The following is a 15,361-nucleotide window of genomic DNA, read 5'->3' as shown; positions in this document are numbered from 1 at the left end:
TAGAATAAACAAATTGGCAGAAAATAATAAAATAAAACTGTGAAAAAAATGAATGAATAAGATTTTTAATGTTATTGGATATTTATTTGTTAAGTTGAAACTCAAAATCATTAATGAAGATGTAAGAGACTAAAATCATCTCATTTGAGTGTTTTTAATTAAAAAGTTAAAGTTGTACTTCAAGATTAAAATAGTACTAAATACTATCAAGGATCAACATCAATTGAAGTCTGAACCAAATAATTTTCCTTCACCAAGCAACATGTAAAGCAATATTCAACATTCACAACCCTTTTAGCACATCCATCATATATACTTGATGCACAAAGGACCATTAACTATTTTACAAGATATACAATATACACAGATCACAAAAAACATATGTGTTAAATTCGAGTATACTATATCGCCATAGTACTTTCATAGCCGCTATTTGACAAAACTAATATAGATATGCACAAATAAGAAGGTACAAAAAACAAAACAAATAATAAGTATTTCAAAGTTCATTAAAGTAAACGCTAGTTCAGATTGCAACAGGTGAAAGAAAGCGATACTCTTTTCTTTCACTAATCAGAAAAGTAATCACATATTGCTTTAAAAGTGAGTTGCTCTTGAAAAGCAACACCTCATTATAATATATATATATATATATATAGTACTCTTTCTATTCCATTTATTTTTTTGGGATTCAGAAATAAAATGTTCTCATAAATAGATGTTGTTTTAATTTATTTTAGTATAACATTATTTATTTTATTCGGATTATATCTCCATGTTAATATATTTGCACGAGAGGTTATATATAAGGCATGTTTGATGGTTGAGAGTGAGGAGTTAAACAATAGCGTGATAAGAAAGTTTTAATATATATATATATTATTTTAAAACAGAGGGAGTACTATTAACGATTAAGAAACTTTCGTTTTTTTTGTTTGTTTGTAATTTTATTGTTCGATAGTGATATTATTTTGTTCATGGTATTGTTGTGACGTTTTTTGATTTTTTTCGTTTAGTTGCGGTGTTTGTTTGATTCAAATTGATAGAGTAGTTTCAATCTATTACAATTTCAATCGATGAATTCACGTTGTCAACATTATATATTTATATACATGTTGCCAATTTGTGCTATTAACTTCAGTGTGGTGAGATTATTCCGGAATTCATCATTTTTAGTTTTAGCGACTATAAATTTATATTATATTGATATATTTTATCAATTTGAACGAATGAATATTTTTTTCTTAAATAAAAAAGAAATTAAGAGAGACTTGAGACAGGAAAAACTTTTAGGGTCAAGGTAGATAATTTGAATCTATTGTGCATTTCAACCATCACACTCACCTTGGGAAATATCTTAGCTTACCTATGCTTTCTGGTAGAATTAAGAACTCTGATTTTTGCTTTTCAATAGTATAATATTTTAATATATATATATATATATATATATATATATATATGAAGCAGAGGAGTACTATTTGATTCAGATTCATAGAATAGTTTCAATCTATTACAATTTCAATCAATTACTTTGACGTCGTCAACATTTACATATTTATATTCATGTTGTCATTTTGTGCTTTGTTGTTGTTTGTGCTATTAACTTAAGTGGCGAGACTATTCCTGAATTCATCATCTTTAATTTTAGCGACTATGAGTTTATGTTATATCGATATATTTTATTAATTTAAATGAATGAATATCGTTGATTTCTTAAGTAAAAAAAAATTTAAGAGAGACTTGAGACAAGAAAAACTTTTAGGGTCAAGGTAGATAATTTGAATCTATTGTACATTTCAACCATCACAATCACCTTCGGAAATATCTTAGCTTACCTATGGTTTCTGGCAGAATTAAGAACTCTGACTTTTACTTTTCAATATTTGCTCACCTATGGGCTATGAATTATGATCTCAGTATTTGCTTTTCAAAGAAGAAAAAAATATGTTTATTTATACCAAAGAATTGACTAGGAAATCTAGTTAGGATATATTATAAACAAGTGGTTTCAAACTTTCAATTGACGTGTCCACAGAACCAGATCAAGGGTTAGACTACTCAATTTCTAATTCTATGTTCTCACTCACCCTTAAGCAAGTCATGAGTGATACATATATGTTAAAGCTGCTTCAAATTTGGCAACCTGAATTACAAACCAATTTGTTTATTTTGTGTCATGCTTGTTAAAGTAAAGAACCACAACTTCCAACACAATCCATTAGCAAGGAAACTCTATGAGTTGGCAAAAATCATTGACCTTGATTTCAATTTTTTAATATATAAAATCATTTGAATCCATAGACTGAGATCACAAAATCAGCTATAAATCCTTTAACATCTTCAAACTCCCATGAATACAAATTTACATAGACACATTTGAAGCAAGAGTATAAGTTAAACATGAAATCCATATTCTTATCATTTGTACTTCTCTTCGCCTTGTCTACCCAACCCTTTTTCGGAGAAGCTGATGCTTCACCCGAGCAAGTGGTTGACACAAAAGGTAATAAGGTTTGAGTCGGAGCAGACTACTACATTCGACCAGTTCCAACAACTCCATGTGACGGTCGTGGGCCATGTGTTGTTGATAATGGTTTTGTTCTTGTAGCAAGATCACCCAACGAGACATGTCCGGTTAATGTTATAGTGGTTGAGGGTTTTCAAGGTCAGGGAGTAACATTTACACCTGTTAACCCTAAAAAAGGTGTTATTAGGGTTTCCACTGATCTAAATATTAAGACTTCCATTGATATAATATGTAAAGAATCCACTGTATGGAGGCTTGATGATTTTGATTCTTCAACTGGACAATGGTTTGTGACTACCGGTGGAGTTGTGGGAAATCCTGGCAAGGACACCATTAGCAATTGGTTCAAGATTGAGAAGTATGAAGATGACTATAAGCTTGTGTTTTGCCCTACAGTTTGCAATTTTTGCAAGCCCCTTGTGCAGGAATGTTGGGTTGTTTGTGGATAGTACTGGGAACCAGCGTGTGGCTCTTACTGATGTGCCATACAAAGTTAGGTTTCAACCATCTGCTTGAAGCATTTTCAATACATGACCAAATTGTGTAATATGTATTTTTCACTTTTTACATTATTGATAATGTTTTCAGAATTGAATTTGATTAGTATAAAATTAATAAACAAATAAAATAAGATACTACATACTCTTCTCTTACAATCTGGTCTACTTTCCCATATATTATATAAAACACAATTTCAAGAAGTGATAGTTTTGTATTTTGTTCATTTTTTTTATACTACATATTCTTCTTCATATTTTTTGTCAGTATATATATCAGTCGGTGTTCTTTGAGTTTTAAAATTTTCCCTCACTCCAATGAATCACAAGATCCACCTCATTTAAACTTTTAACTAAAAATAAAAACCATTTTCTTCTCTAAATAAACAATATTCACCATTCACACTAGCCTTCCTTGGTTTGTTCTGCTTATACCCAAACTATTGATGACTGAACTCAGAAGGTCTCCCGGTTTCTCATATGCCTTTCCTTCAATGGCTGGCATGAGCTATCTCAACCCATGTCTAAGAACAATCAAATTGTTTCTACGTTATTTTTTTATAGGCAAATGTTAGTAATTAGTTAAATTATGTTAGTTTTCGTGATAACATGATCGAATTTGAGACCTCCTACTTGAAACTCTTTCAACATCCCTTAACCACCAACCAAACTACCTTCGTGGGACTAAATTGTTTCTAAACTATGACTACAAAGTTATTCTCATTGCACCAAAACCGACAGTCTATTTAGACAATTCAGATCTCACCACTCGCTTTTGTTCTTATTTACCTTCATCTCAACTCACCCAAATAGACTTTAGATCCATGAACCCATAATATTAACATTAACACCACTAACCCTTTAATTCAACTTGAAACTGTCCATCTATCTTTTCATCGTCATTTACCTTCAAATCTATCCTCGCTATCAATTTCATCACCACCTTTCTCAACTTTCATATATTATAGTAACTTGATTTCATCTATGCTAGTCTCTTTCTTGCTTTGATGGGATATGAAAATACATAGATTTTGATCCTATCCATTCACACAATCACCGATCTTAACTGTTAAGTCAAGATCAAACAACCAATGTTCTGGCTTTGTATTTTAGCTCCAATTTACAAAAACCGGAACATGGATCCTCCAATCTTGATCTAACGTTTCAGATTGTGAGATTGCGTTAAATATGTGATTCCTAATTGCACATAATCCCAATATGATTATGCACAGTGCCACCTTTTATGGGTGCATGCTCCACAGACTATAGAATTTAACATGTAGATAGGACAATAATATCAATAAGCATAATATTTTCTCATTAGGTTGAAATGACTACTCAAGGTGAATGAGGATGTAATATTTTATAACAACAACAATCCATAATCATTATGTCCATATGTATATCTACTACTGTATTAGTTATAGAGCAATTAAAGAATTCACCAGACTCATTTTCCTACAAGACTAATCCTAAACAGAGAGCCCCACCAATTCAATGACAATAAAGGAAAATAGCATATCAATTTTTCAATGAACTAATGAACCTTCAAAAAAGTGATTATTTAAATTACCCATCTTCTTAGCTCTGGAGGGCAAGAGATGGTAGATTACACAGATAGCAATGTCAAAACTAGGGATGGCTCATGTAAGAAGCAATACAAATTTGAATTCACATTCAGTTTCTCAAACTAATATAATATAATATATCATTTTTGTAACATGAATCATATGGTGGAAAAAATGGAAATCATAACAAATCTCATTGCACTTCTTCTATCAGAAAAATATAAATGAAAATAAAAATATGAACTCTACAAATAAGTTGTTTCAATGTAAAAGATATTCAATTCTAATGAGGAAATTTATCCAAATATTCAGTCACACAAGTGATCCTTGAATATAAGCAAAATAATTTGTGCAATTGCCATTAGGGAAATTCATTCGTTTGTTTAAATAAGAATACGAATCCTCTTCAACCAACATAGTAATACAGGGCTAATCAAATTTAAAAAGGTAAGGCAAAAAACAGTGACAATGTTCTATTTAATCAACAAATGTAACCAAGGGAAAAACAAACTGAATAGTAGTGGGGGGAAAACAAAAGTACTAAACCAAGCAAAAATTTGGTTTTAGCGCTATTCAACAATTCACAAACATATAAATCTATTATTACTCAAAGAAATCTTACAAGACTGAGAACCACAAAATCTGGAAAATGAAATACCTTGACACTGTTTGTTCTTTAAACGTCCTACCCTCAGACTAATTCTCTTTTCCACATTGAATTAGTTCTTAGCCTTGAGAGAGTTATTCTCCTTGATCCTGGCTCGATTATCAAGCTTAACATAACGTTTTAGATCTTCATAAGGTAGTGCTTCGAGATTCTTCCTACGTAACTCACTTAGTGCAGGGCGTTTATCAAGCAGATGCCACAACCAGTCAGGGTATTCGGAGTAAGGCAATATTTTTGGATCAGTTCCTTCCTTGAGAATGTTGGCACCTACGACAGTAGTCGACTTGATTTCTTTGCTGAGAGACGAAGCTTTCGGTCCATCTGCGGTTCCACCACCTTTAGATCCTTTCTTTGCTTTACCAGTTGCGTAAGTTCTCTGGCACGCAACCTTAACTGCCTCTTTGGTGCTGCTAAGAATGCATCTAACAGACCGAACATTGTTCATTGCCATGACTTCCTTCTGAAACAAGTTTTTCACTTCAGGGAGTAACAAAGTAAACAAAATTGGTACACGACCACAATTGCAACCTCAACATCGTCAAGGTTTTCGAAACCACTGCAACCGCAATTGCATTGCATCATTCCATTCAATCACATTCATTTTCTTAAATTATTACCTATGTCTCTTGTGTAGGTGCTTCAATCACATTCAATCACATTGGATTTTTATAAATTTAAATTAAACACTTTCTAAATAATTAGGATACAATCAAATTGAATTACTACATTTGTCCCTAACAAAAAGCTCTTTAAGACTTAAATTTCTAAATAAAAAAAAAAACTATTAAATTGTGGAGATTATAGAGAACAAGTTATTAAGTTAAGAAGGCTGAAACTATAAGAACACGATAACAGTCTTCTCTATCTATAATGTCAATGGCGGCCGCAAATCGCGGTGGAATCGCATTTTCGAACGAGCAGCAGGAGAAGGGAAGAAAATATGAAAAATTAAAATTATATAAAAAAAAAGGGAAACCTGATTTAGTCAGTGTTAGTGGCGGCCGACGAGTAACTCCGGTTGTGAGATCAGTGGTGAAACTTCAATTTGTGGTGTCTGATGCTACTACAAGGAGGTAGCTTTGATTTGATGGAGGTGATGAGTTTTTGTTGTTTTTAGGGTTTTTAATTTTATTGAATTAAAATTTGTTTATTTTTCATTTCAGTAAATGTTGCGTGCGCAAGCCTCTTCGGAAAAAAAAAATGTGGATTTTTAATATGATTAGTTACCAGTTGGGATTTTTAATTGTCAAATCTTATTGGATGACAGTTTATAATAATTTTACATTATTAGTGCAGATAAAAATATGATATAATTAAAAACAACATGTGTATTTTTAAAACTACATAAATGTTCTTAAGTAAAATTAGATATGACTAAAAGTAAGATACAATCAAAATTATGATATGACTAAAAGTAATATATATATTTTTCAAGAACATTTGTGTCATTTTAAAAATACACATTTTTTTATCATAAATTTTTTTAATTTTTTTTATACTAAACTATTAAATAATCGAGTTATTTTCTCTTAATTATATTATATTTCATATTAATCAATCTTATCGATCGGTTACCTATTTTCAATTATATTATATTTCATATTAATCAATCTTAATTTCTAACTTCAATTCAATATTGAAAATAAACCTTCTTTGATTTGGACCTTTATGCTATACTCTATTTGCAATGTTACTCTATGAGTCTCAAACAGTGGATGTTGTGATATTTTTAAAAATTTCTATTAAAAAAAAGATTAAGTAGTTGTTAAGACGGTTATGTGTTATAAAAGAATTGACGTGGCAAATTCAAATTATTATTTAATAGGAGAAAAAAATAACTTAAAGGATTTAGATGAAAATTAAATTAATCTTAAAAAATAATTTTTGCTTAAAAATTAAAATCATTAATCAGAAATTAAGTCTAGAAAATGAAATAATTTTCATCTTCTTTACCATCTTCATACCCCAACTTCATCTTCTTCAAACTCAAAAAAATCTCAACATTAGAAAAACCACCAACATCCTCTAACAAATAAAATCAATATAAATTCGCTTTGACTTTTTATCATGTGATTCAAATCAAATGAAATGAATTGTAGGTGATGGAAACAAATCCAAAATTTTTAAATTGGGGGAAAAGGAAAAAAGTAATGGAAGAGTAGAAGATTTGATAAAACAAATGAAGTTATTGAAAATTTTGTAGTTTAAAGAAGATGAAGTGGTCGAGAGTTTTTGGGGTTTGAAGAAAATAAAGTTTTTGGAGTTTGAAGAAAATAAAGATATTGATCAAGATGAAGAATTTGATCAAGATTTTTGAGCTTAATTTCTGTTTATGAAGAAGATGAAGAAACCAACAACTTTATCTAAGAATACATACATAGTTTTTTAAATTTAACTTAATTCTCACTTAAATTTGTTAAGTTGTTTTTTTTTTCTCTTCATATCAAACAAGATTTGAATTTACTATATCAAAACACTGTTATAATAGATCACTAATTTAATATATAAGTTTTGAAAGTTAAATGTTAATATTACAAACACAAATGTAATATAAATGATCAAATTAGAAAAAAATGAAAATTAAAAATTTAAGTGAAAATTGATTTAAACTTAAAGAGTTATAAGAGTTTGTAAGAGTCAAATAGTTTTATTTTATTTTATTTTGTTTTCTTTGTAATTTCATTTGTATTGGATATTGAATGGGTTTTTTTTTTTTTTTTAAGTTTATTAATTGACTGATTATGAAAGACTAAAACTATTGCCAAAATAAGATTTTAAATAATTTGGTTCAAACACCACTCAATATTACTTTGATATTTCAAAATTTGTGTTAAATTATTGATGATGTGGAAGACAAAATTAAATTATGTATTATAAATGTGTAATGTAATTATAATTTTCAATTATCTGATTAAAATCAACTATTGGGATCTTTTTATTATATAAAATTAATTGTGTGATTTAAATCGTTCAATTTTAAATATATTATTTAGATTAATTAAAATATAAACCGTATAATTTTACTACAAATGACAATTCTAAGTGGAAGACTAACTTCATATATTCGTACAAGTTTATTTTTATTTTTTTAATATACATCCTTGTAATAATTTTATTGAATAAATTAAGATATTTAATACTGTTATAAATAAAATCTCTTCAACCAATTGTGGTTGGGCACAATAAGGGGCTGCTAGATTTTTACAATGCATGGAAATTCAGCCAAAAGAGTTATTTATGTATGATATTTAACACATTTTAAATAAGATTATTTTCAAACATAAAAAATTTATTTAAAAAGAAAGAAAACTTTTAAAAATGATTATGAAAAGAAAGCAGAGGACGTGTCCCTGTATACATTTTGATAAAATTGTTAATTTAATGACGCATGACATTCACATGGAATATATCTAAATTATCTTTTGATCCCAATTCCAATCAAGCATTCCATTTGCAATGTATTTATTGATCCCAAACAATACAATATTCATTGAAGTAAAGAAAATCTGTTGATCCATAGTTATTTATGGCGTTAAATAATCTTTTTCTTGTTGCTAGTTTTGTGCTGATTTTTGATATTATCATTGAAGCTGCTTCCATATTCACCGACGGTTTTAATCCGCCCCTCAACCGGAGCAGTTTTCCTGACGGTTTCATTTTTGGTACAGCATCATCAGCTTATCAGGTACTCCAATTTTTTCAATTTTTATTTTTATTTTTATCTTTATTATTGTCTTTTTGATGCTATTACTTATGTATTTTTTTCAGAGTGGTGTTATTATTTTTACATAACACATCCATATTTTCGATTCTTGTCAAAAAATTCATAGCAAAAAATTTAATTTTATGTATGTCAAAATTCTCTATCACATAACACAAAATTGACAAAGACATACATGAATAGAGATGTACTCAAAATATTTCATCTTATTTATTTGACAAGAAATCCATGAAGTTAAATTTACTTTTTATGCCAAATTGTAAACCATAACATGAATTGTTTTTTTTATAATTACTATTTATACACATGAAATTTGTTAAATTTTTAGATAACTCTTTAAATTAATGTTTATATTGTAATATGATGTACCCAAAAAAATTTCCATGGTTTTTATTTATTTAAGAGCTTTGTTCTATCGATGAAACAATTGGAAATGGGAGAAATAGATTTTTAATCTTGGGAAAATGATTGGCTTTGAGGGTTAGACACGGGGATCTCATGAGCGGATTGTCGCGTGTCGATAGATAAGGAATTGGACTATTTTCCCGAACATTGAACAATCAACTCAGAAATAGTATGGACAAGGGAATGCAGTTGTTTAATTAAAACAAAACATTACGATAGTTCATGCGAATGTTAATGCAATATGATTTCTACCCAATGTTTGGAATGTTAAAGTGAAGAAATTCAACCAAACATAAGAGTAACTATGACTTTCTTAAGGTAGTCAAATACCTCGTCATCTAATTAATGACACACATAAATAGATTAACAAGATCTCCACTTTCCCTATGTACTATTCAACGAAACCACAACCAAATGAACGAATTTGACGAAATCAATAAGAAAAGAAAACCGTGTTGAGATTGACTCTAATCAAACTTTATAAAATGATTTGAGAGGTGTAAAATAAGTGGAAGTTGGAAATGACGAAAATGACATAAATTTAAATAAAAATTCATTTAGAAACAACCGTAAAAGTGTCATTTTTGTCACTTTACTACAAAATAACTTGCCATATATTTATACTTTTGAGCAATATTTTTTGCAGTTTGAAGGTGCAGCAAATGTTGGTGGCAGAGGACCAAGTATATGGGATACTTATACTCATAATTATCCAGGTCTACACACTTATAATTGTCTTTTAAATTTTAAATAATTGGCTTTTAGATTTAACTATAAGGTTTAGTCAACAATTTTTGTCCATTAAACAAAATCAGTTACTTAATTTGCATTTCCAACATCTTTACATGCAAGTCATAACTTATTTTCATATGCAAAATGTATTTATACAGTGAAAACAAAACATTACCACAAAGAATACAAAATAATTGATTTAGTCAATATGAATTATTATATTCATTTGAGATTTCTCTAGTTATAGACTGTAATGTATCATATTTCTGCTGCTAAATTTGACAGAAAAGATATTGGATAGAAGTAGCGGAGACGTAGCCATCGATGAATATCATCGATATAAGGTTCGATACTATGATCTGACACATATTTATATGATGTTTGAACTCGTGTATTTTTTTTTTTAAATAGTCAAAGTTAGTAATTAGTTATTATGTTCGTATTTTTTTCTTCTTCACTTGTGTTTGAGTCCAGGTCGTGTAAAATAAGAGTGACGCTAAAGCATAATTGAGATTCTTCTATGAACATTACTGATATAATGCAGGAAGATGTTGAGATCATGAAGGATATAAACATGGATGCTTATAGATTCTCCATCTCTTGGTCAAGAATATTGCCAAGTAAGAAACAAGAAATTGAGAATTTTTTTAATTAATTTAGTTTTCAATAATCATTCCAATGAAAAAGTTTATTTTATCAAATGAGTGACTATTTCTTTAAATGTTATATTCATTGGCTTATTTCAGAAGGAAAGCTTAGTAGAGGTGTCAACATGGAAGGGATTAATTATTACAACAATCTCATCAATGAACTTCTAGACAAAGGTTTTATATACTTGGTTAATTTTGGTTTTACTAATTTTGGTCAAAAACTTAGTTATTGTAGTTTAAATGCTTTTGTCAATGCAGGAATTCAGCCGTTTGTGACCCTTTTTCATTGGGATCTTCCTCAAACACTTGATGACGAATATGGTGGATTTTTAAGTCATAATATAGTGTATTTCACATATCTTATACTTGATAATAATCATACACTATTTTGTTGACCATCATTTGAATTTACTGTCTTTTTTATTTTTTTTCCTATTTTTATCGATATATCCAGGAATGATTTTCGAGATTATGCAGAGCTTTGTTTTAAGGAATTTGGAGACAGAGTGAAACATTGGATTACATTGAACGAGCCATGGACTTTTAGCAAATATGGTTATGCTGATGGAAGGTCAGCACCTGGACGATGTTCACCATGGCAAAACCAAAATTGCAACAGTGGTGATTCGGCCATTGAACCCTATATCGTTGCTCACAATGAGTTACTTGCTCATGCAACTGCTGTCAAAGTCTACAAGACCAAGTATCAGGTTTCACTTTATAATATTTTTTTATTTTATTTTATTTTGATAAAAACAAAATCTAAAATTTCTTAAGTTAATAATTTTTTTTATTACTAGGCATCTCAAATGGGTATAATAGGGATAACACTGTCGTGTGACTGGATGGTGCCACTCCATGATACAGAATCGGATCATCGCGCGGCTCAACGAGCCGTTGATTTCATACTTGGATGGTAAAGAGCTTTTATGAACCTAAATTTATATGCACAACTCAACTATAGTAAGGATGTACTATTTTTATATGCCAATGAGATGTGTAAATCTTAACCATATAAGTAGAATATTCAAGATTATAAAAATGTGAAATGATTTCGTAACCACTTAAAATTCACACGACTTTATTAGACCACTTGCACTATATTGTTGAATGCTTTGCAGTTGCAACATGGTAGTTCTTAAATTACAAATTCTCTTTGTTAAGTTTTTCTTTGACGGAATTCGATCAAGTTTTATTCATGATTTTAAATTGCGGTCTATTACCTCAATTGCAACAGCAAAGTATAAGTTTAAGTTGTCTATGTATAACCCTAGAAATTACCTTAGTGTTTCAATTACGATATTGCTTAATTGGTTTTTTAAGACACATTATTGAGTTGTTTTTAGTTATGATTTGTTTTTATAGACAATAATGTTAGGACAAGTTATTTGAAAAATACATTTCAGGTTTATAGAGCCATTGACAATAGGAGACTATCCAAGTTCCATGAAGTCTTTGGTAGGAAGTCGATTACCAAAGTTCTCTAAACATGAAACCAAGCTTGTAAGATGTTCCTTTGATTTTCTTGGATTAAACTATTACACTTCAAATTATGCTACAGATGCACCTGAACTAAGTGATGCTAGGCCTAGCTTGCTCACTGATTCTCAAGTTACTATTACAAGTAAGTATCATTCAATTCAATGATAGTAGTACATATGTTTCTAAATATAAGACTTTTGGCATGGTTTAATGATAGTAGTACTATCCATTAATGAAACTTGTACATATGTTTCTAAATGTAAGTATATACGAAAATTAAGAAAGTTTACTATATAATATTAAATTTATTGATAATTGATATTATTTTACAAGTTTATCCTTCTGGACAAAGAACTAGTTAATGTTTTTATTAGAATATAATTTACTACAGGTTGCAGAAAAAAAATAGTAATATAAGTAAAGATATGTTAGTAAAAAGTAATTAATGCAGTTGAAAATTTAAAATAAATCTTATAAAAGGAGATAAGAAAAAAAAACTCAAGAGAATTTTATATTTAAGGATAGAAATAGTATATTGTATTAATGGAACATATTTTAATGTATATAAAAGACCTAATCACATCTTAGCTATATAATAAACACAAATTATATTGCTACTCTTATATATTAATTCCAATCCAGTATCTTGGAATAGATGATAGAGTATTATAGTCTCATTTGATTCATGTAGTCAACCTTGCAATAAAGTGATTTTGAAATCAAGTGATTAACAAATTTTAGTAAAGAACAAATCGTTCGAGAGAATAACAGTTAAAATCATCGATGAAATCAAAATTTACTTAACTCCTTGACTGAATTTTATTGTACAGGGGAACGAAATGGAAAACCTATTGGGCCAATGGTATTTATGTGAATTAATTTTATTGCTATTGCAACCATACACCAATGCTTCAATTAGTTTATTTTTATTCTTATTTGTTTGATGAAAAAAGGGAACCTTTATTAATGCAGACTTCTTCAATATGGATGTCAGTTTATCCAAAGGGAATTCATGACCTGTTGCTCTATACTAAAACAAAGTACAACAATCCTTTGATCTACATAACTGAAAATGGTAAAACACCAATTGTTTTTGTTTTTTACTTTCAACCTAATAAGTAAATAATTATTCATAAAGATTGTTTTTCTTTGTGCAAATTTAGTTTTTATGAATGTATTATGAACACGTCAGATCAAATATATATAAGGTGTTTGACATACATTCAATTACTTTTATTTTTTAGAGGATTAACTAGTTTAACTAATTTGAGCTAAGAGTAAAAGAGTCGACGGACTAGAGTTCAAACATTGATCAAGATGTAAATAATATTAATTTAACTAACAAATAACATTTGTCTATAAAAAAAAGTACTTTTATTTTCTTAAATTATTATTGCTATATATGTATTAGGGTCAAAATTGTATTGATGTCTGGGATTATGTAAATGTTTCATATACTTTTTATACTAAAGTTAAGGAGGTAATTTTTACATATTTACATTGGTTATTTTTCAAGTGAGTTTCTTTTCTCTCTCACGTTTTCTCAAAGATCTCTAATTTTGGTTAGGGTTAGTCAATCTTAAAGTATATTTTATATGTCTAGATTGACTAATGCAAATGCGTATTTGAAAATATAAGAGGGTATGAGAAAAAAACTACCATTTTCTAATGATTGAGATTTTTTTGAATAATAATTAATTAATTTATGAATAGGTATAGATGAGTTAAATGATCCAACACTCTCACTTGAAGAAGCCCTTGCAGATACACCCAGGATTGATTACTATTATAATCATTTGTATTATCTTCAAACCGCAATCAGGTATGTGCTACGGAATACAAATATATATTTTTGACTTAATTGTAGTTTTAGTCATCCTATTTTTATCAAATCGCGATTGGTCTCCCTATTTTAAAATCCAACAATTTTGGTCCCTCACTCGGATTTTATAACTAAACAATGGTGATGAAACATATTTTCAATAACATGACATATAATATGATAATGTTGAATAATTAATACTCGTGAAATTGCAATAAAATCATCAAAAAACATCAGTTTCATATTCAAAAATTCTTTTTCTTTGTAATTTATTTAATAATATATAAATAATTAATATATCTAGATGATTCTATATCATAAGATTATATGTCATGTCGTTTAAAGTATATCAAATTACCATTTTTTTAGTTAAAATATTTGAGGGATGGACTAAAACTGTCGAATTTTAAAATAGGAGGGCCGAATCTTCTAGTTGGTAAAAATAGAGGATCAAAATTACAATTAAGCTTGATTTTTCGTATAATTGTTCTATTCTATATAAGATTTTTACGATATCCTTAATATTTTGTAATACTTTGAAATTTGGCAGAGACGGTGTGAATGTAAAAGGATATTTTGCATGGTCATTGTTTGATGACTTCGAATGGATATTAGGCTATAGGGTGAGGACTGGAATAAACTTTGTAGATTATAAAAATGGTCTTAAAAGATATCCAAAAATATCAGCCATCTGGTTCCGGAATTTCCTACAAAGGAATAAAGTTAACTATGATGATTTGCGCTAAGAAATGAACTTAATTTGTATCCTAAATATGATTGCAATGAGCAATACTGTTCAATGTCAAATTTGGCCTAATGTGTATGATACATTGTCTCAAGATCTAGATTCATTAAAAGGATATAAGTTGATTTTGTAAAGATGAAGAAATAAAAGTCCAATTTAGATAGATTAGGCGAGAAGAAAGCTTGAAAGAATTGAAAAAACTGAATAATAATAAGTATGATACATTGCACATGATAAGAAGCATTTATTAATCTTCTTTTTATTTCAAATATTTATTTGTTTCATATTATTTGTCTTTTTTTTTATTATTGATGAAATTATATTTATTTATTTTTATTATTAATATATCTTTATTGATTGTATTTCAATTCATATAATTATTTCACTAATAACTATTAATAAGACTATTTTAGTAAATAAAAATTATTTTATCATATTAAAATCAATATAATTAATTATTTTACTAAGAATTGTGCACAATTCAAATAAGACAATTATAATGAAATGGAGAGAGTAATTAACATCTTTTTATTTTTATATTTTAT

The 15,361-nt window shown here is 28.5% G+C and overlaps 2 protein-coding genes and 1 pseudogene across 4 annotated transcripts; 2 read left to right on the top strand and 1 right to left on the bottom strand.

Annotated features, from left to right (window-relative positions):
• Positions 1-2,031: 2,031 nt before the first annotated feature.
• Positions 2,032-3,228, top strand: LOC101488613 (kunitz trypsin inhibitor 5-like; annotated as a pseudogene).
• Positions 3,229-5,040: 1,812 nt separating this feature from the next.
• On the bottom strand, positions 5,041-6,415 carry LOC101515647 (uncharacterized). 2 transcript variants are annotated; one of them, XM_027330736.2, is made up of 2 exons: positions 6,236-6,415; positions 5,041-5,716 (listed from the first exon to the last, which is right to left on the bottom strand). In XM_027330736.2, the coding sequence occupies exon 2, from the start codon at positions 5,708-5,710 to the stop codon at positions 5,312-5,314; it is 399 nt and encodes a 132-aa protein (XP_027186537.1). In that variant the 5' UTR covers positions 5,711-5,716; positions 6,236-6,415; the 3' UTR covers positions 5,041-5,311. The 2 variants fall into 2 exon arrangements, with proteins under 2 accessions (XP_027186537.1, XP_004515056.1); XM_004514999.4 differs by having other exon boundaries at positions 5,041-5,719; positions 6,236-6,407.
• Positions 6,416-8,682: 2,267 nt separating this feature from the next.
• Positions 8,683-15,071, top strand: LOC101515322 (beta-glucosidase 12-like). Of its 2 annotated transcripts, XM_004514998.4 has the most exons (13): positions 8,683-8,944; positions 10,032-10,101; positions 10,403-10,461; positions 10,662-10,737; positions 10,864-10,941; positions 11,026-11,113; positions 11,222-11,477; positions 11,568-11,683; positions 12,174-12,391; positions 13,080-13,111; positions 13,222-13,324; positions 13,963-14,071; positions 14,622-15,070. In XM_004514998.4, exons 1-13 carry the CDS (start codon positions 8,786-8,788, stop codon positions 14,815-14,817), a joined length of 1,560 nt encoding a protein of 519 aa, XP_004515055.1. In that variant the 5' UTR covers positions 8,683-8,785; the 3' UTR covers positions 14,818-15,070. The 2 variants fall into 2 exon arrangements, with proteins under 2 accessions (XP_004515055.1, XP_073220314.1); XM_073364213.1 differs by lacking the exon at positions 10,403-10,461 and having other exon boundaries at positions 8,803-8,944; positions 14,622-15,071.
• The last annotated feature ends 290 nt before the right edge of the window (positions 15,072-15,361 follow it).

Source organism: Cicer arietinum, chromosome 8 (assembly GCF_000331145.2).
Source record: "Cicer arietinum cultivar CDC Frontier isolate Library 1 chromosome 8, Cicar.CDCFrontier_v2.0, whole genome shotgun sequence".
In the NCBI taxonomy this organism is placed as follows: domain Eukaryota; kingdom Viridiplantae; phylum Streptophyta; class Magnoliopsida; order Fabales; family Fabaceae; genus Cicer; species Cicer arietinum.
Note: the sequence above shows the minus strand (reverse complement) of the source record. Positions and strands in the feature narration are given on the sequence as shown.

What these genes read in the sequence shown, in the direction of transcription:
- LOC101515322 (XM_004514998.4), top strand. Translation starts at nt 8,786, where the DNA reads ATGGCGTTAAATAATCTTTTTCTTGTTGCTAGTTTTGTGCTGATTTTT. An exon ending in ATGAATATCATCGATATAAG is followed by an intron (nt 10,462 to 10,661) that starts GTTCGATACTAT and finishes GATATAATGCAG; the next exon opens with GAAGATGTTGAGATCATGAA. An exon ending in GTTGATTTCATACTTGGATG is followed by an intron (nt 11,684 to 12,173) that starts GTAAAGAGCTTT and finishes AATACATTTCAG; the next exon opens with GTTTATAGAGCCATTGACAA.
- LOC101515647 (XM_027330736.2), bottom strand. Translation starts at nt 5,710, where the DNA reads ATGGCAATGAACAATGTTCGGTCTGTTAGATGCATTCTTAGCAGCACC.